This window comes from Carassius auratus, chromosome 21 (assembly GCF_003368295.1).
Source record: "Carassius auratus strain Wakin chromosome 21, ASM336829v1, whole genome shotgun sequence".
Classification (NCBI taxonomy): domain Eukaryota; kingdom Metazoa; phylum Chordata; class Actinopteri; order Cypriniformes; family Cyprinidae; genus Carassius; species Carassius auratus.
In genome coordinates, this window is record NC_039263.1 from 1,835,072 (window position 1) to 1,856,530 (window position 21,459).

Here is a 21,459-nt window from a genome sequence, read left to right on the forward strand (position 1 = left end):
CTACAACACTAAAACAAAATAAGGTTACACTTTATTTTTAGGTGTCCTCGTTAGTGCAATTATACATATAAGTCTATTAATGAATTAACTACATGCATTTACTGTAGGGTTAGGTACGGTGCCCGAGAGATGACATTAGAGATATTAATTTGAAAGAAGGTCATATTAACACGAGTTTAAACAAACCTGCGTGACCAGAGCGATCAGGGATTATCAGAGATGGATTCATTAATGTTTGATTTTGAATTAAGAAATTATTATATTATTTATTATAGAAATTATTACATTATTAAATTATTGTATTAACCACAGGCCTCATCTACCGGACTGTACATGCAGTAGTCAGCATTCAAATAAAGTTTATTCAAGATTCAAGATTTTTATTCGTCACATACAAAATTATATACAGCATATATAACAGCAGTGAAATGTGAGTCAGGTCCGCTCCATGGACAGTGCAATTATTAAAGAATACAACACAGATGAAAATATACATAAATATAGCTACGTAAGAATGAAATAAAAGTAAACAATCAAAATATAAGAATAAAATATAAAAAAGATATATATTGTAGAATTAAATATAGAACGCAAAATAATGTGCATGAAAGTAAACTGTAGTCTTAAATATTAAGATACACAGGGATGTACAATGTGCAAATGTGCAAACAGGGTGACACTGTCAGTGTGTCTATGTGAGGCAGTGAATGATGAAGATCTTACTGATAAAGTGAACATTAAGTGGAGGCATGAGGATGATAAGAAGCTGGTTTTGAGTTTAGGAGCCTGATGGCCTGGGGGAAGAAACTCCTCCTGAGTCTCTCGGTTTTTGCCATCAGGCTGCGGAAGCGCTTACCAGATGGCAGCAAAGTGAAAATATGATTACTGGGGTGGGTGGAGTCCTTGATGATTTTAACAGCTCTACTTCTGCAGCGTTTGAGGTAGATGTCCTGAAGAGAGGGAGAGCAGACACAGAAGCCCCTTTCACACTGCACGTCGGACCCGCAATATTCCCGTAACATTGCCTGGTCGCCTTCTGTGTGAAAGCAACCACGTCCCGGAATTGATTACCGAATCGAACCCGGGTCGGGGACCTAGTAACATTGCGGTAATCGATCCGGAACGAGCGCTGTGTGAACAAAAGCCAGATCTAATTCGGTATCGAAGTGATGACGCGCGTTATCGCGCGACTTTTTTACCGGCTGTTTTGAAGGAAGATCAACATTCGCGACGAAAACATATGTGCAAACTGTAATGAAGCAGAGATCAGTTAGTTCCTCACTTTCCGCGCTGACACTGAGATCGTTTGCTTGCTTCAGTTAAAGTATAACGTGCCAAGCGTTGTCGACTCGTACATTACACGTCACGCGCTGATGTCACGTGTCGTTACGGGATCTTCAAGGGTTGTGTGTGAAAGCACGCACATATACCGGGTCATCACTGGCAGTGTGAAAGTGCCAAATCTAGCGACCAGGGAACAATTACAGGAACACTTTACCCCTGTATTTGCCGGAATGGCAGTGTGAAAGGGGCTAGAGATGCACTCAGCTAAGCGCACAACTCTCTGCAGGGCTTTGCAGTCTTGACTGGAGCTGTTCCCATACCACACTGAGATACACTGAGTCAATACACTTTCTATAGCTCCAGAATAGAAAGTTTTCAGGATTGCTGGTGAGACCCTGAATTTCCTCAGCTGTCGCAGATGGTACAGTCTTTGCCTGGCTTTATTAACCTGTGTTTGAATGTGAGTAGTCCAAGTGAGGTCCTCAGAGATGTTTACACCAAGGTACTTGAAGCTGCTCACCCTCTCCACAGGTGTCCCGCTGATCATAAGAGGAGTATAGGGCTGCTGCTGTCTCTTCCTGAAGTCCACAATCAGCTCTTTAGTTTTGCTCACATTCAGAGAGAGACAGTTGTCCTGGCACCATGATGTTATTTTCCCACCTCATCCAAGTATGCGGTCTCATTATTGTTGTGAATGAGGCCCAGAACCACAGTATCATCAGCAAATTTGATAATGGATGTGGAGCTGTGTGAAGACACGCAGTCATGTGTGTAGAGAGAGTAGAGCAGGGGACTCAGGACACAGCCCTGTGGGACTCCTATGTTCAGGGTGATGGAGCTGGAGGTGTACTGTCCTACTTTCACCACTTGAGGTCTTCCAGTGAGGAAATCAAGAGTCCAGTCGCAGAGTGAAGAATTCAGTCCGAGGTCTATGAGTTTAGAAGCTAGCTTTATGGGTACTATAGTATTAAAAGCTGAGCTATAGTCAATAAATCGCAGCCTTACATAGTTCCTGTTATTGCTGTCAATGTGTGTAAGAGAAGAGTGCAGGATGTGAGAGATGGCATCATCGGTGGATCTGTTTGGGTGATAACAAACTGAAGAGGGTCCAAAGTATCCGGGATGGAGGAGCAGATGACGTTTTTAACCAGTCCCTCAAACACCTTCATGACTATTGATGTGAGAGCAACTGGACGATAGTCATTCAGACAATAGGGTTTATTGTTCTTTGGCACAGGGATGATGAAAGGTTTTTTGAATGAGGTGGGAACCACCGATGTAGCAAGAGACTCATTAAAAATGGATGTAAACAAACCAGCGAGCTGATCAGCTCAGGACCGCAGAACACAGCCAGAAATCCCATCAGGTCCGGCTGCTTTCCTTACATTCACTCGCTTTAGTGCCCTCCGAACCTCGTCCTTATCATGAATGAAAACAAATATATCCATCCTACAGTCTTTTAAGTCCATTATAAGTCCATTAACTGATCGTCTTTTTCCTGTTATATAAATATATTATTATTATTATTATTAGCCTATTATTTTTGCTTATATTTTTATATTAGTTTATTAATTTTTCCCTTCATTATGATCTCTTAACGTTATGAACATTTTTGTAAATAATAGCCCACTGTAAATGCCAATCGAGCTTTGATTATGCTGACTGGAATTTTTGCCAGAATGGAGATTAAAATTTAATATATTTCATTTTATTTTGGCTAATTAATAGACCAAAATTATAAATAATATAGTGTTTCACTGAGGAATTAAACATTCATGTAGTTTAATTTGTAAATGAAAAACACAACATGCTAATTTATCATCAGATATGGACGTAAATACAATCATTACGTCAAAACTTTAATTGTTAGGCATTTATTTGCAAGAATTATGGTAGGCTAGCAAATGCTAGAATAGTTATCCAAAAACATTAAATAGGTAAAGCCCTACACAAACTTGAAGGGAAAATAATCATTTATAACAATACATATAAAATAATAGCTCCATCATAGGTACCACTCACCCCCCTCCACTTTGGATGTTATGTGCCGTGAGGTCAAGCCTTCCGGTGGGGGGCGTTATGTCACACTCTGTCCTGTGCTTTGTGTGTGTTTTTGCTCATGTTAATTGATTACATCCCAGGTGTGTCTAGTCTGTTATCCCATTTGTCTGTGTGTAAATAGTGTTTCCTGTTTTGAGTTCACTGTCGGCAGTGAAATGTCTTCTTGAGATCCTGTGGTTCCTCGTCGGGATTATATTAAAACTCCATGTTGAAGAAATCTCCTGCGTCTCCTAACCCTAACCCTAACAGTCTAGTGAAAGAGAAAACAGAAGTGACGTGGTGGCAGATGCTCTGTGCACCTCAGTCTGTTGCAGTATATTATGAAACAGTATGCAACCCATTCAGTGTATGCTTATTAAAATCTATGTTGCATTATTCAGTCCCTCCAGAAAAACGCAGACTTTTTTTGTGATTGTTGCGGGCAAAAATTCTTGATTTCGCAGCACGTTTTCTTAAAAAATGCGATGGAATATGCGGGATATTTTTGCAATTTTATGCGATGAAATTGCGTGAACTTGCAAAAACTGCAGTTTGATGAAAAAGAGAAAAAAAGGTGATTCCCCCAACACCTTTTTCTCATTCTTTTGTGCTAATTTTTGTTGGCAAATAAGAATGAAGTTTGGTTTCACCGCGGAGTTTGCAGATGATGTTCACGTCACGTAATTACGTCACTTCACAAGGTTCTCATGGCAATATGGAGAAATGGCGCTTTACTTGTGTGAAGTAAACGCGAAACTTTTCAACTTCTGCTAACATATATGTGAGTTTTTGCAACGAAATTATGAAAATCATGATTATGAAATCATGCTAGCCCCGCATATTTTGCTTTCTGAAATTGGCAATTTATGCGGCAAAAGAGCGGCGTATTTGAAAAAATGCGACCCTGCATAAATATGCGGCCTTTGGCTGATTATGCATTAAATCATGCGATCGCATTATCACGTTTTTCTGGAGGGACTGATTATTGGGAGCTTGCCCTGTCCCTTCAACATTTAAATCATGAACTTTACAACGGTAAATTTTCCATCCACAGTCTCTAAATATTGTGTAAATGTCATAAAATATCAAATGTTTTGAAATCCTTAAACTAAATGGAATCACAGTCTGAAGCCAATAACATCAGAGTCGGTGTCCATCATACACTACATGAAATCTGTCATCTCTGACTGACCTAAGCCTGCAGAACACCCCTGACGCCGACTCCAGATCTGTGGAGTAGTTTATTCCTGCCTTAACTCTGAGTAAACTTTTGAACGTCAGGAATCTGTAAAGATCATGGGAACTTTAGTTGATTTTGCACATTATTACTAGAGCTTCCATGTTCCATGTTTTTTTTTATTACAGAGCAAAATAACAATACAAGCTTCAACCCCCCCCCCCACCCACCCCACCATACATTCATACCACAACCATAATCATCCACACAGTGTTATGACACGAAAGCAAAGTGAAACGAAGCACAAAGCAAACAAAGTTAATAACATAAGAAAATGAAAAATAAAATAAATCAATATTACTAATCAAAAAATCAATAACAAAAAACACAATAGAATTAGCAAAACATTTATGCCATAACACATGGCGCACCTTTAAGAACGTACACCTAATATTTATATCTCTAACTCCAATAAGCAGACATTCCATTTATTTTCATGCTCAGTTATTATTTGTTGCAATAATTGTTTCTAGCATATACTGATAAAACACTCTATTCTTAAAGTGTTTTTACATAAGTTTGATAAAGATTTTGCTTTAAAAATACAAATTTTACCCATCAAAATAATCATATTCAAAAAGTGTATGCATTTTCCCTCAAAGACACATAACAAAATGTTCTGAGGTGTCATTTGCAAAACAATATCCATAGACCTTAACCATAACTGTATACTGACCCAAAACTTAGCCACATGTGGGCAAAAATAAAACAAATGCATCATGTCCTCCTCCTCATCCCCACAGAACCTGCAACAGGGATCCTTTTCTATCTGCCATTTAAACAGAGATTTTTTTGTTGCAATAATTTTATAAAAGATTTTAAGTTGAAATATTCTGGAATATGAATTGATTGTAGTTCTATAAATTTTTCTAAAGTAATCTTTCCATAAAATTGGATCATTAAATTCATCTTCCCAAAACAGGAGTGTTCTGTGTGGAAAAAGTGCAGTGCCTGTAATATTTAAATTCCAAATATATATTATTTTATTTAAATTTACACCAGACAACCATTTAAGGCATCTTATTGGTGGGAGACAAACCATTAATTTATTCTTCTTTTCATTTTGCAGTTTCATTTTCCAAGTTTTAGGAATTGCAGAAATCCGCTGGTTGAATTTTAACTGATTGAGAGAAATGCTAAAAACATTTCTCAAGTTTTCATAAGAAATAAAATCTACAGATAAATCTAAAAGGTCATTGACAAAAATTAACCCATTTTTGACACATTCCTCCCCCAACAGTGGCTTGTCTCCAACCCTAATGTTTGAATTCATCCATAGCAACTGTGTCTGAATGTCTTGAATTGTATCTGGAGGATGGTACTGGAAATTCAACCAAGCTTTCAGTGCATCCTTGAAGAATGGTGATAACTCTTTTAAACTATTTTGAAATATTTTATCAATATGTATTGCTTTTAATTGGTAAAAAGGAAATATATTATTCGAGAAAAAGGAAAAGGCTGAATATAATCTCTGGCTTTTGATCCATTGTTTGTTGTGATAAATTTTAGCAACCCAGGAGGCTTTCAAGGAACAATCCATCATTCGAAGATTTTTCAAATTCAGTCCACCGTTATCATAAGAATTATATAAATACTGCCTTTTAATTTTATCTTGTTTATTGTTCTATATAAATTGTAAAAATTTTTGTTCGAAATGTTTGAAGAACTTCATACTAGGTGAAGGAAGAACCTTAAGTGGGTAAATTGTGGAATTACTAATGTATTAATCAGAGTTACTTTTCCTTGAATTGTCAGAGAGCTCCCCCTCCAAGGTTGTAAAATTCTATCTGCCTTTTCCATCCTTCTCTCATAATTGAATTTAACAATTTCTTTAAAGTTATCAGGTAGATGAATCCCTAGTAAATTAACGTCTCCATTAATCCATTTAACAGGAACAGAACTGTTTAAAATAAAATTTGTGTCTTTTAATGTCCCAATTCTCAGAATGTTACATTTCGCTAAATTAGGTTTCAAACCAGATATTTTTGAAAAAGTATTTAATTCCCTTATTAGTCCTTTCAAAGTGGATTGTGTTGGTTTTATAAAAAAGATTGCATCATCAGCATACATTGTTAGCTTAATCTCTTTACCGTTTGGAAATAGACCTGATATATCTGGATTGTTCCTAATTTTAATAGCCACAATTTCAATACAGAAAATAAAGAGATACGGTGACAAAGGACACCCTTGACGGACTCCTTGCATTAATAAAATGTGTCTGATATATGACCGTTATTAATCACTCGACTAACTGGATGATTATAAAGAGTTTCAAACCACTGTATTAAGTTTTTCCCAAAATTCAAAAAGCTAAGACATTGTTTTATGAACTTCCATTGAACTTTATCAAACGCCTTTTCAAAATCAGCAATAAACAATAATCCTGGTTCCTGATGGTTCTCATAAAAATGTAAAGTGTCCAGTATTTGTCTCAAGTTATCTCCTATAAATCTCCCCTTAATAAAACCTGCTTGATTGTTGTTTATAACATCTCCAATTATATTTTTTATTCTTAAAGCAATACATTTAGATAAAATACGAGTATCACAACAGAGCAGGGTTAATGGACGCCATTTTTTTTTAACCATTTTGGGTCTTTATATTTCCCATCAGGATTTTGTTTTAAAAGTATTGAGGTAACTCCCTCTCTTTGTGAATTAGATAAAATACCTTGTTGAAATGAAAAGTTGAAAGATTCTAATAAGGGTTTTTAATTTCTGTAAAAAAAATCTTATACATCTTGATAGGAATTCCATCGATACCAGGAGATTTACCAGATGAAAATGAATTAATTGCCTCCAATAACTCCTGCTCTGTTATTTCGCCTCCACAGCTTAATTGCTGCGAAGTAGAAAGCATAGAGACATTATTCAAAGGGAAATATTGCTCAGTCACACTATTTAGGGACTCCAGTATTGCATCGTTAGAATATAGAGTTTTAAAATATTCACATTCTTCCAGCAATATTTCTTGTGGATTTGTGACTAAGACATTATTTCTGTATAAACTCATGATATTCTTTTTAACAGAATTTCTTTGATTTAACCGTAAAAAGTGCGCCGTACACTTCTCTCCCTTCTCCATCCAAGCAGCGTGTGACCTAACCATAACTCCGTTTACCCGTTCATGATAAAGACTCTCCAATTTATCTTGTTTTCTTTTAATTAATATTTCTGTTTCTGTTTCCATGTTCCATGTTAATTCACTTCTCAAAATCTGTAGCATGTCTTGCTGAGTGTTTCCACTGAACTGAGAAGAAAAATCTCTCAGCTTTTTATCAACTCTTTATCAAATCTCTCAGGTCTCCCTATCAACCTGGCTGTGCTTCTCAACAATGTCTTAAGATTAGTTTTTTGGTAATTTGGGTCACAAACCATCTGATAGAATCAGAGTTTCTATGTGATGTGGGTCACTTAACAATAAAAATATTAAAGATTCATCAAGATTCAAGAGTGTGTCATTGATTCCAGTGATTCAGTCCATTCTCTGATTATTCAGACTGAGAGCTTGCTGGAAATACTGATATACTGACATCTCGCTTCACAGCCTGAGAGACACAAATGATCTCTGTTTTACATGACATGTTTGATCATTGCTTGAAGACTTGAACAATGCATCAAAAATGGTAATTCAGTGATGTCATCATAGATGTGTACTTTGACTAAATAATAACTAATCTGTCATTTAAATAACTAAATCAAACCCACAGACAGCAGAGCATGATTACAAATATCATCATCATCATCATCATCATCATCATCATCGCTTGTCGTCCAATAAATACCCAGTGAATGCATAAACTAGATTATATCCCACAGAAACATCCAAAAATCCCAAAATCTGTTGTTTTCTGCAGTCATTTGCGGTTAACCTCCTGATGGTGTAAACTCATTGTGTCTGTCATTGATAATACACTCACGGCAGGTTCTGTCATCAAAAACATTGCAGCTTGTTTGCACTTGCTAGGGGTTTCTTCTCAGAATCTGGATTGCTCTTGGGATAGGATTTGATGAATGAGAAAAAAAATAGCAGGCATTTTGAAAAATGATATTCAAACCTCAGGCTCTTGATAGCAGTCAGAATCAAGTATTTTCCAGACGGAAGGATGATGCTGTGCAGTTTCACTCCCATTGGAACAGATTTCAAGCATTTGTAATTCTTTTGGCTCCTTTTATTGTAAAATGTGGCTTGGATTAGTTGCTATGTACATAATATTTGAGGATCAATTGTGTGACAAGACTCACAGTCTTCCTTCATGTGCCCAGGTAGAGGATAGCAGTGTTCTTCTCCAAACATCTCCAGGAGCTTCCAAAGACCAAAGACCTAAACACCAAAGCTGACCTCTGAAACATGTTCTAATTCAGAGGCTTTGGACAAAAATAAATTTTTACAGTCAGCTGATTCAACTGTAATCTCCAGTACTGGCAGAATGGGAAATTATGATGAGGACACCGCCTTTCTGGGGCAAAAGGGACCATTTTTTCTCATCCTTTTCTTTCTCTTGAATGCCGTCTACATTTCCACGGGGCTTCACAGCCTCTACATAGTTTTTGTTGGGGCTTCGCCGTCACATCACTGTCGGATAGCAGATGGAAATCTGAGTGAAGAATGGCTGAAAGCCAGTATTCCCAATGAGATGGTCAATGGAAAACTGCAGCCAAGTCAGTGTTGGAGATACAGCCTGGAGACGGTGAGAGATCTGTCTGCTCAGGGATACTCTCCGCTGGAGGTCTATCTGACAGACATTACACTGGAGACGTGTATGGACGGATGGAGCTACAGCACAGAGATATACCACTCCACTATCGTCTCTGAGGTGAGTGCATGCATGCAAAACTCTTTTTAATCTTTACACACAAATCCAAGAATTGCACACAGAAAATGCTAAATGCCTCACAAGTCTTGCAAGATGAAGCACTACATTCAACATATCACAAATTTATCTCAAAAGCAAACATTTGTCTTAAATTGCAAACACATTTGCCATAATGTTATATTTTTGTATACTGTACATCATATACTGTATACACAGTTATTAAAACATTAAACTCTATTTTACATTTCTGTACAAGATAGAAATTAATTGGCAGAGAGATGTTGAAAAATTAAACACGAAAAGCAAAACAGTAAACACGAAAGCAACCTTGAGAACTAACTTTTTTGTTTACTGATTGTGAGTACAGCATTACACAGAACCAAACACATTAAATGTGTAGTTGTGTAGATGTGTGTTTCTATACCTTTTCTAAAGCATGTTCAGTGAAACACGTGTGAGGAGTTAGTGATGAATTAGTGTGAATCTTTGATTGGTTGTTTGTGTGTTGCATAGAGAATGTTATGTTGTGTTTTGCAAAAAGTGTTTTATGAAATAGAAAACGTAGTCAAATGCTGAGAATAAGTGTATGGTTTTGTAGATTTAGTGTGTTCCCAGCTAACAGAATTTTGTTACAAGGATGTTCTCCAAATATTCAGTGTTGGTTCTAGGAACATTTAAAATGTCCATTTTTGATGTTAGAAGAACATTTTTAAAAGGTGTGACGTTCCTCAAACGTTCTGTCAACTTAATTGTGATTTAAAATTAAAAAATTCTAGGAACATTGATTTGTAACATTCCAAGAACATAAAAATGTCCAGTTTCCTTAATGTTAGTAGAATGTTATTTAAAGGTTAGTATGATGTTCCTGAAACATTCAATCATTCAAACACCTGCTGTGAACAAGCTCTGAAAGAAAGAGAAATAAGAAATAAACTACAACTTTCTTCAGCCACAGACTTAGATGAACTGAAGATACAAGACTTTAAATCTCTCAAGATCTGATTAAACATCTCCACAAACAGCATCACCAGCTTCAGTTATTACTAACCAGATTGACTTTATTTCTGTTAAACGTCTACAGAATGTCACTCAACAAACCTAAACAGTGGTGACAATCAAACAAACATTGCAACAATGCATGCTGGGAGCCCTGAATGTGTTTTGTGTGCTGGTGTGAAGTATGTCACCATTGTTGTGTTTCATACACTTAATGTTGATGTCAGTGAGTGTATTAATGACACAAAACATGTTTTAAACAATAAGTTAACAATGACAGTATTTATACACTCCGAAGCATCAACATTCAGCATCTGAAGTGCAACAAGAGCACTACAAGTAATGTTTTTTCACATTGGTTGAGCTACTTAAATCACTTTAATGCAGTTATTTATCTGTCACTAAATCAGACATGTTGAGCTGATTTATCAACACAGAAATGTTTTCTGAAAACACTTGCAGTTGTTGCAAAAGAAGCAACTCAATAAAAGTCAAGGGTCAAGAGCCCAACTAAATCAAACATTGATCTCCATGATGGTGATGTGACATTTTCAATAACACGTCAACATCTAAACCTCTGTTAATTCTCAATGAGAACTTTTGTAGATGTGTGACAGAAATAAAGTCAATCTGGTTAGTAATAACTGAAGCTGCTGATGCTGTTTGTGGAGATGTTTGATCAGATCTTGGTTTAAAGTCTTGTATCTTCAGTTCATCTAAGGCTGTGGCTGAAGAAAGTTGTAGTTTATTTCTTATTTCTCTTTCTTTGAGAGCTTGTTCACAGCAGGTGTTTGAATGATTGAATGTTTCAGGAACATCATACTAACCTTTAAATAACATTCTACTAACATTAAGGAAACTGGACATTTGTTCTTGGAATGTTACAAATCAATGTTCCTAGAATTTTTTAATTTTAAATCAAAATTAAGTTGACAGAACGTTTGAGGAACGTCACACCTTATTCTTCTAACATAAAAACTGGACATTTTAAATGTTCCTAGAACCAACACTGAATATTTGGAGAACGTTCTTGTGACAAAATTCTCTTAGCTGGGTTCTTCTGCTGTTTGAGTGTCAGCTTTCAGAAATTGTGTGACAAGGAAAGATTTTTTGTGTGTAAGGAGTTACATTTGTTACATGTTAACTGAATCTTTTTCCACAGCTAGCCATAAATTAAGTTGTTCTGTTGTGTGTTCTGGTGCAGTGGGATTTGGTGTGTGACAGCGAGTGGAAAGTCCCGTTCGCAAGCTCAACTCTATACATGGGCTACTTGCTGGGCTCTCTTGTTTCTGCACAGTTTTCTGACAGGTACTGCTTTCATCCACACGTCATAATCAGTGCAAACATTCACAACCATTTTAGTTTACTGTAAGTGGTCTGTTCCCTCCTCAAAACTCACAACGCTGTTAGAGACCCATCCACAGTGTAATGCATGTGAGCAGTGATGTCTCGTGTCTCGTGTCTCGTCAGGTTCGGCAGGAGGAAGGTTTTCTTCATGTCACTGGCAGCAGAAGCGCTCATGATGCTCGCGCAGTCCTTCGCCGAGTCGTGGCTGGTCTTTTGTGTTCTGTATTTTTTTGTTGGCACAGTCCAAATATCCGTGTACATCACAGCATTTGTTCTTGGTAAGCATATTATAAAGATATCACTGAATTGAATATAATCCAATGATGTTTAGAACTACTGCCTGAGATCCGCTGGAAATGCGTGAGCTTGCACTCTTAAAAATACAGGTTTCAAATAGGGTTTTTCACAACAATACCTCAAAAGAACCATTTGTAAGAACCATCCGAAGAAACTTTCAGTGAAATTTTTTTTTCTTAGTTTGAGGAACATCTTACAGTTTTTCTCGATTGCTAACACACAATTCATGAATAATTCACAATCTCAGAACTGCACACCAGCTTGTGTAAACTTTAAACTTCCAGGTCAAAATCAAATAGTTTAGACAAAAACATTTTCTCTATAGTCAAACTAAAACTTTGGCCTTAGATGAAACACAAACCTGAGAAACACACACACTGCTGACTATCTAGAGAGCACTAGTGAGATCACTAAAAAATCATTTCGGGGAACAGGGATCCTTTTACTAGTCAATGACTGTTACAGTATAGGACATCGATAGGGGGATGCGGATACAGTAAAATTCAGCATTAAACTGTAAGAAAAGTTTACTTTCATTACTGTAAAGAATAAATCTTACAGTAGATGAAAAGCACTAGTCTCTCAGTTCTGCACAAATACAGTACACGTGAGGACTACTGGGCTACAAATCAATGTAACAGTAATGAGTTTGAGGGTGTACTGAACAACATGTGCTACAGTATTTACAGTACACAGAATAATGAAAGTTGTCTCGTCTGAAGTACTGTAATGATGCTGTATGTGTATTGTGTGAGTAGTATTGAAACCCTGAAGATGATCCTGTAGACCTCAGAGTCAGTCCATGCAGAAGAACATCCTCAACTAAAGTGCTGTGTGTTTCATCAGGAACAAATGACCTTTGACCTCATCCCATTATATTTATTTCCGCCTCTTATTCCTCTTTGTCTCTCACTACCAGGATTCATTTTCCAAAACTCATAATCAGCCGTGCTCTTGTTCATATCACCCTGAGATTCTGACCTGTGTGTCATCAGCTGTGCTACTGAATGTTCACAAATGGATAAATGTGTTTTTCATTTTTTAATTGTGTTTTCTGAATGAGAACATGGTTAAATCTGTGCAAAATTATTTTTGTGTAGAGTTTTGCAGATAACACTGAGCAAATTTTAACGTGTATGCAAACATGTAAAACATGTTAGACATTTTGAGAAATGTGTCCTTGTTTCAAGATCTGCATGAATGGTTTGGAAAATTGGGCTTAATGAATCAGTTATAGTGGGTTAGCAATCCAGGAAAATAATCAAAATTTAATCATCTAAAAATATTTTTCCATTAAAAAGAACCTTTTGTGCATTGAAAAGATTTCATGCACGTTCAGGAATCTTCTTGAACAATCAATGCCAATGAAGAACCTTTGTTTTTAAGAGTGAGCATGGGATATTCTAGATGTATAATTGTCATTACGTTCTCTCAGGCACTGAAGTGCTGAGTGATACCATGCGTGTGTTCTTCACATCGGTGGGAGCGTGTATGCATTATTGCATCGGTTACATGCTGCTGCCGTTGATTGCCTATGCTGTCCGAGACTGGAGGTCACTCCTGAGGGTTCTGTCCGGCCTGACCGTGGTCTTCATCCCTCTGTGGTGGTGAGTCCAACAAGGGTTTAGTTACGCTCACACCACACTTTCACAAGATCATGAGAAGACTTCAAAAAGTTCTGTTCAGAAAGGTAGACTATGCTATCGCATTTTGGATAATTTGTTATGTTGAATTATAGTTTTTACTGCATTGCAGTGTCTCATACTGAAAGCCAAGCGTGAGCGCATCTTCAGAATCGGCTCAGTTCTCATCATTGGCCACTTGACCCTTCAGTCTTTCCCCACAATAGATCATCTCCATTTCCCATTTTTTCTTCTAAACAAATGCACAGGCTGATCCCGGAGTCTCCGCGATGGCTTCTCTCTCAGGGACGCGTGCTGGAGTCTGAGGCCATCGTGAGAGAAGCAGCGAAGAAGAACAAAGTCTCTGCTCCAGAGGTCATCTTCATCCAATCTGAGGTCTGACTCTGCGCAGACTAACTAAAATAAAAAATAATTCCTATTAAGTTATGAAAACTTTATTACTGAATGTTTTTCAAACATTATAAACATCCAATTTAAAAAAAAAAAAAAAATTAAGAATCCAAACATTAGTGGAATATTTAATTACATCATTTTGAAAATGCTAAGAAAACATGACATTTCAAGGTTCTCTCAATGTTTAAAACACCCATTTTTTTTATAGTGTAGTCTAACGGAACACGCAACATAAATAATAAAACCAGTTTAACATGCAGGAGACCAAGCAAGGCAACAACACTTCAAACAAAGAACAGAAAGAACTGAGAAATATAGTAATTGAACAGGGAACAGGTGTGCACTAATCAGTTAACTCACGTGTAAACCCGGAAACAGACGGTTAAATCTGGAAACAAATGGGAAGATGCTAAAAAAGTAGTTAAACGAAGGAATACCCTTGGTGATGTGGCAAAGAGATCTCATTATATTTCATTACGTTATATTATATACAATTCATCAACTGGCTGCTAGAGGTAAGGGTTAGGGTTAAAAAATATTACAGCCTTGCACAAAATGTGGTTTTGGTCTAAACAGCTAATTTTGCCCCTCATGACAAGTGTGAGAGGGGTAAATCTTTTCATAACTCATCCATTTAAATTATATTATGCCCTAAAGTTCTGCATTAACTAAGGGCGTGGCCACTTGAGTGACAGGTGGATTGCCGCTGCTGACAGTGCTGTCAAACTAAGAAAACTAAGGAAGACAGAAAATAAGCACAGGAACAGACCACAAGAACCAAACCAAAACAGAGCATAACCATCATATTGTTATGAAAACATTATTTCTGAATACTTATTTGTTAAGTTTTTTATTATTTTTAAGTTCTCTTTCTAACATTCGTTCAGTATCTCACTATGGGACCGCCTCAGGGTGTGGCCGATCGGGGAAGCACCTATAACACCACGTCTGCCAACCATGGCAGACCAATCGCTGCAGCAATCAGGGAGTCCTGCCTCCCTATATATAAACCGCAGCTACCTGTAATTTCGTCATTCTCGCTCTCTTCCCCGTGAAGATTTCGGAAGCTGTCCTCAGCAGACTTTGGGAATTATTGCGAAACAGTTTATCGACGGAGCCACAAGGTAACATCCAAAATGCAATAAATTCTTAACGTTTGTCGAGTGACTTGCCACTTAGAGTAAGAAAACTAACGCGTTAAGGCGAGTTTTCTACTTTAAGTTTTTCTATTTATTTTTCCAAGTTTTTGGGGCACTCACCATGCACCAAAAAAATAGGTAAAAAAGCTCTCTGTCGCAGCACAGCTCGGTACTAATTGTCATGTTGTGGTGGGCTTTGCTGTTTGAAGATCCGTTAGCGGGAGAGGAAGATGACGATGATGAAGTGTTATCGATCATCCACAAGGACGAGGATGATGACGATGAAGATGCTATTCTTGGAACCTTCCGTCCTGCTCTGCCACAACAGCCAGAAAAGCATGGGTGTTCAGTCAAAGCCTGGTTTCATGAAACCGAAACAATCGTTCGCAGCCACAGCAGCAAAACACCGGTCAGCCCCCCCTCAAGGGGAACAAAAAGAGGCAGTCAACCTGAGACATCAGTTTGGCAACAAGAAGTGTTTGGAGACAGCACTCAGGGTATCTCTGTCCCATCTCTTCAAAACGATTCTTTTCTCCCTCCCGTAGGGAAACGGAGAAGGAATTTAAGTGTGCAAAGTATTCATGTGGGCAGTTCAAAGTCCAGTGTTCAAAGGAAAATGGCCCATGTTCCCCTAGCACCCCCCAAAGATTTGTCTCTCCCTCCACTTATGAGGTTTGTTCTGAGGGAGAAAAGACAAAAGTTTGTAAGCATCCCATCACAAATAAAGTTTTCTCTGTCACATCCAAGCCAAGGGCTGAGGGCACAGAGCGGGATAAATATAAAAAGATATCACAAAAAAGTAAAACAATCACAAAAAATAACGAATCTAACTCCTTCAATGGAGCGTTACCCCCCCCCCCACCACTAGAGGGTGACACAGGAAATATCTGAGGTTCGTTTATCAGGGCACATCATAAGAGTATATGAGGATCCCCTTTGGCATGGGTTTGGCACCCAGGGTATTTACCAAATGTGTGGAAGCGGCTCTGACACCGTTAAGGAATGGAGGAGTCAGAGTCTCACCATTTCTGGACGATCTGCTCATCTGCGCGCCGTCTCCACATCAAGCAGAGAGCGATACACACACACTAGTGATTCATCTGGAGAGATTAGGTTTAAAGATAAACCAAACGAAGAGTTGTGTAATTCCTTAACAGGAAATAGTCTACTTGGGTCTCAGGTTGAATTCAGTGAGGTTTCGAGCATTTCTATCAGAAGAGCACTTCAAAACATTTCTGACCTGCCTCTCCCTCTTTCAACGAGGGAGTTAAGTCTCTGTTGGAATGTGTCTTCGACTACTGGGTCTGATGGCTTCAACAGTGTCACTGGCAGAACAGTGAGGGGAGTTTAGTCTCAGGCACTGAGAGAGAAAGCACACAAATTTTATAGAACTAATGACAGTGTTACTAGCTCTGAGACATTTTGTTCATTTTCTCAAGAATCATCATGTATTGGTCAGGACAGACAATACAACGCTGATAGCCTACATAGACAGGGAGGAGTGCGTTCTCACAAGCTTCACTTGTTAGCGAAATAACTGATTATGTGGAGCAGCGTGAACCTCCTGTGATTAAGCGTGACGCATGTTCCAGGAATAATGAACAGGGTAGCGGATTTACTGTCCAAAGGGAATCCTCTGTACGGGGGAGTGGAGACTCCACCCCCAAGTTATGCTCATTGTGTAGCAGAGATTCGGCCAGGCCGCCGTTCTTCTCTCTGGTGGGCAACGATGCACCGTTGGGTGTGGATGCTCTAGCCCACGATTGGCCAGACATGTTACTTTACGCTTTCCCTCAGTTGAGCCTGATCGAGTCAACACTACGAAGGGTTCGGGAATGAAAGAATGTAATGCTTCTGATCACGCCATACTGGCCGGGGAGACTTTGGGTTGCTGAGATTGTGCAACTGCAACTGTTCTACAATCAGCCATGGTCGTTACCAGCCTGCAGGGATCTCCTCTCACAAGCTCTGGGAGAAATATGTCACCCCTCCCATCAGAAACTAGCTCTCTGCACCTGGCCCATGAGAGGCTAAATCTGAATGCTGCAAGGGCTGCCTCAACGCACTCTTTATATAATCTCAAATGGAGGGTGTTTGAGGGTTGGTGCGCAGATAGGAACATTATTCCTTTCCTGTGTTCAGTTTCGGATGTGCTGTTTTTCTTACAGGATCTTCTAGACAAAGGCAGAGCCTTTTCTACAGTTAAGGTTTATCTGTTTGCTATCTCGGCATGTCATGTGGGTATTAACTCGGGTACTATTGGCCAGCACCCTCTCGTCTGTCAATTTATGAGAGGTGCACGTCGGTTACATCCAGTGTCGAAGCCACTGGTCCCACCCTGGGACCTGTACGTGGTTCTGAACTCACTCTCAAAAGCCCCTTTTGAGCCCATTGATAAAATTGCCTTGGAGCTATTAGCTCTAAAGACAATTCTGTTACTTGCTCTCACTACAGCTAAAAGGGTGAGTGAACTACAGGCTTTATCAGTTCACTCCTCATGTATGATGTTCGCTCCGGGTGTTCAAAAAGCCACTATTAGAACAACCCGACGTTCGTACCCAAAGTGTTTGATCACGCTGGTGCAGTTCAATCACTGAACCTGCTAGCTTTTCATCCACCACCCTTTGCATTCCCAGAGGAGGAAAGGTTACACAATTTATGTCCTGTTCGTACTCTGCATATGTATGTTCAGAGAACACATGAACTTCGTAAGAGCAATCAGCTGTTTGTCTCTTGGGCTGACTCTTACACAGGAAGACCTATCTCCTGTCAACGCCTTTCTCATTGGGTGGTGGAGGCTATCGTATTATGTTACAATAATTCGAATTTGGAGCCCCCAATAGGACTACGAGCACACTCTACTAGAGGCATGGCTACTTCCTGGGCTCTGTTTAGAGGCATCTCTATTCAGGTAATTTGCTTGGCAGCCAGCTGGTCTTCTCCGCACACATTTGCTTGTTTCTATAGACTGGATGTGACAGAGCCCTCTCTGGGAGTGGGAAGTCAGGTTGTAAAATGCAGTTTTACTAAAGTACGAGTTCCTCATATTATTATGTTTTCACCTCCATCGGTAGCTATAATTCAGATAATTACACAGCCTTTCTTAGTCTGCTTCATCAGGATATCGGCAATATGGGAGTTGTCTATATCCCAAAGTGAGATTCTGAATGAATATTAGAAAGAGAACGTTAGGTTACTGACTTCTCTGATAACATGAGTGAAAAAAAAAAAGAAGATATTGATAATGTTATACAAGTATTATTTTAAGACTATTTTGTCCTTACCTTGAAGAAATGTGAGCGTTCCCAATAGTTAGCTGGGAGATGTTACGAACAGTGAATATGTGTTTGTGTGCTCATTAGGTTACAGAGCCGACATCCCAGAACAGTAAGTACAGCCTGCTCGATGTGCTACGGACCAGAGATATCCGCAAAACCACGTTCCTGTGTTTACTGCTATGGTGAGAGATCCATCCCTAATATATTTCTACCATGTTCTTCAGATTATACCACTTTCTATAAACCAGTGTCTCTTTGTCCCTCTGATAGGATAGCCATCAACATTGGATATTTTGGCTTGTCCTTGAACACCCCTAACCTCAGTGGTGATCCCTTCCTTAACTGCTTCCTGTCTGCAGTCATTGAGGCACCTGCCTACATCATGTCATCGTTTCTCCTGAAGAGCTGTCCTCGGAGACCCGTCCTGTCCGCTTTCCTCGTCATCGGAGGAGGATTTCTGCTTCTGCTGCCGCTGATTCCTGAAAGTACACACGCAATACTGTCAAAACACCTTTTTCCATGGATAACAAACATATCCGAATATGCTACTCTCTGACTTTGTAAATAAAACATCATATATTGCTGATAAAATTAAGATATCATTATAATTTGACTAGGAATTCGATTTAAAGGTGACATATCATGAAAACCTAACTTTTAAGTGCTATAATCAGGTCCCCAGTGCATCTACCAACCAAGGAAACATGAAAGAGATGAACTCAGTGACACTGTTTTGGTATGCCCTTTTCTACAAGTGTCTGAGAAAATGAGTGTGTCTAATTTCACAGAGGGACCTCATTATAATATTAACACCCCTCAATCTGTAAGTTTATACCCAATATATTGGTGAAAGTATGGGCAAAACATACTGTTCTGTCTTTGGCTGCAGACGAGCACAGAACACTGTTTAGAGTCCCAGCCTCAGAGGAGACAACAGAGCAGTGGATTTACTGATTTATTTACTGTATATTGCTGCTGCCCCATAGATCTAATATAAACATGCAATTTCACAGCTGTTTACCTTCACAGACATAACCAACTGTTTTGTAACTCTTGTGTGTTTTTAACGTAAACTTGTGTGTGAATGAGAACTCACATACTTTGACAGCTGCTTTCTGTCTGTGTGCTCTCAGAAAACCCTATATCAGAAGTTTAAACTCTTATGGTTTAAAACGCATGATTTCAGCGTGATAAACATGATAATCAGATTTTAGCAGGTCTGAGCTGTAATAATGCAGCTCTATTTTAGAAAAGGGGACAGAGAGCAGCAGCTTATTTGCATTTAAAGAATGCAAAAACAGTGTGTTTCTGCTTTCAATCAAAATAGACATATTCAAAATGATATATTAAATGACCTGTGGAGTATATTGAGCAGACACATTCTGGGGACACCAGAAACATATATTGCATAATGTAAAAATGGGCATAATATGTCACCTTTAAAAGAAATAAAAAAAATTATAAAATCCACGGCTGACCATCAGGTAAGGGCAGAGATTTGTATGCAGTGGTCGTTATAATGATGAGCCTCTTTCACAGGTCTGAATACTCTGGCACTGGCGTTAGAGATGGTCGGCAAGTTTGGCTTGACCATGTCCTTCACCGTGGTCTACATCTACACAGCGGAGCTCTATCCCACCGTCCTGAGAAACCTGGGCATGGGCTTGTGCTCCTCAGCCGCTCGCATCGGCAGCATCACCGCTCCTTACATCATATTCCTGGGTAAATCTGTGACCAGTGCCGACCCTACCTGAGAAGAGATATAAGCAGCTGCATAGGGCTCTGTGTCAGGAGTTCAGACAGCCATCATAAGAGTAAAGCAGTGATCACATCACAATTTTCATGCCTTTGACTTCCATTCATACGCATGCTAAAAAGTTTTCACATTTCGATGCGTTCCAAAGTTCAAACTTGGTAAAGCCTGGTCTGCAAATTTTCATCATGTGACACCGTGTCACAGGAAAGTGGAGTAGAGTGTATGTTTTGACATTTTAGGTGTATTATTATTGTTTATGTGTTGAATTTATGTTGTTAAAAAGAAGCGTCCAAATGAATTGCTCATGTAGTGTGACTGCGGCTTAAGGCGAGAGGATGGTGGAGATGGCAACAGCAGAGCTGGAGTGTTCTCTGGAGCTGTACTTCAATATGAATTATTTAAAAACATTCATGGACACGTATTGTAAGTGACTGACAAATTGTGTAGAATGCAGTGCGTGCTCAGCACCTCTGTTCCTCTGATGCATGTAAATTAGGCTGCATACAATATCTAGGCTCACTATAATAGGATGTGTAGTTGTTATAACCATCTCTTAGCTCTCTATCATGTTTGAAGAAAATTTTGGTTTCTGCTTGCGCTTAGACTTGAATATTGAGAGAGTAGCCTAATTTTGATTATGGTTGCACTTAATAAGATTAATAAATAACTGTTCTGTTTGTCCTGCAGATTTTGTCTGTCTGCTAATACACTACTTTCTTTTTCTGTTGGTCTCTGGAATTGCCAGTCTGCTGTAAACAAAGCCAATTTCATTACTTCTATTATTAGTCATTCAAAGCTTAATCTCATGGCCCTAACAGAGACCTGGATTAAACCAGAGGACACTGCTACACCTGCAGCACTCTCCAATAATTTCTCATTTTCCCACTCCCCCCGTTTGACTGGAAGAGGTGGAGGTACTGGTCTGCTCATCTCTAATGATTGGAAATGTAATTCTTTACCATCTTTGAGTATCAACAGCTCCGTTGAATCTCATTAAGTGACTTACCTTCTTAAAATAAATTTTGTAGTTGTCTATCGACGCCCAGGACCACTAGGTAACTTTTTGGATGAATTATGAATGTTACTCTCAATCTTTCCTGAGGATGGTACTCCCCTAGTTATGCTTGGAGATTTCAACATCCACCTAGATATAAACCTCTGTATGCTGATTTCCACACTCTACTTGACTTATCTGATCTCAACCGAGTGTCAACTACTGCTACTCACAAATCA

General features: G+C 38.7%; 1 protein-coding gene across 1 annotated transcript in view; it reads left to right on the forward strand.

Moving 5' to 3' along the window:
* The window catches only part of LOC113038190 (solute carrier family 22 member 4-like), a 35,048-nt gene that overhangs the window by 8,395 nt on the left and 5,194 nt on the right, over nucleotides 1-21,459 (forward strand). The window contains exons 2-9 of the mRNA XM_026195445.1: nucleotides 8,827-9,377; nucleotides 11,578-11,681; nucleotides 11,844-11,998; nucleotides 13,453-13,624; nucleotides 13,909-14,035; nucleotides 18,555-18,652; nucleotides 18,741-18,955; nucleotides 20,010-20,192. Coding sequence (XP_026051230.1) covers nucleotides 8,991-9,377; nucleotides 11,578-11,681; nucleotides 11,844-11,998; nucleotides 13,453-13,624; nucleotides 13,909-14,035; nucleotides 18,555-18,652; nucleotides 18,741-18,955; nucleotides 20,010-20,192 — 1,441 coding nt within the window. The 5' untranslated portion in view covers nucleotides 8,827-8,990. The remainder of the gene's footprint in view (nucleotides 1-8,826; nucleotides 9,378-11,577; nucleotides 11,682-11,843; nucleotides 11,999-13,452; nucleotides 13,625-13,908; nucleotides 14,036-18,554; nucleotides 18,653-18,740; nucleotides 18,956-20,009; nucleotides 20,193-21,459) is intronic.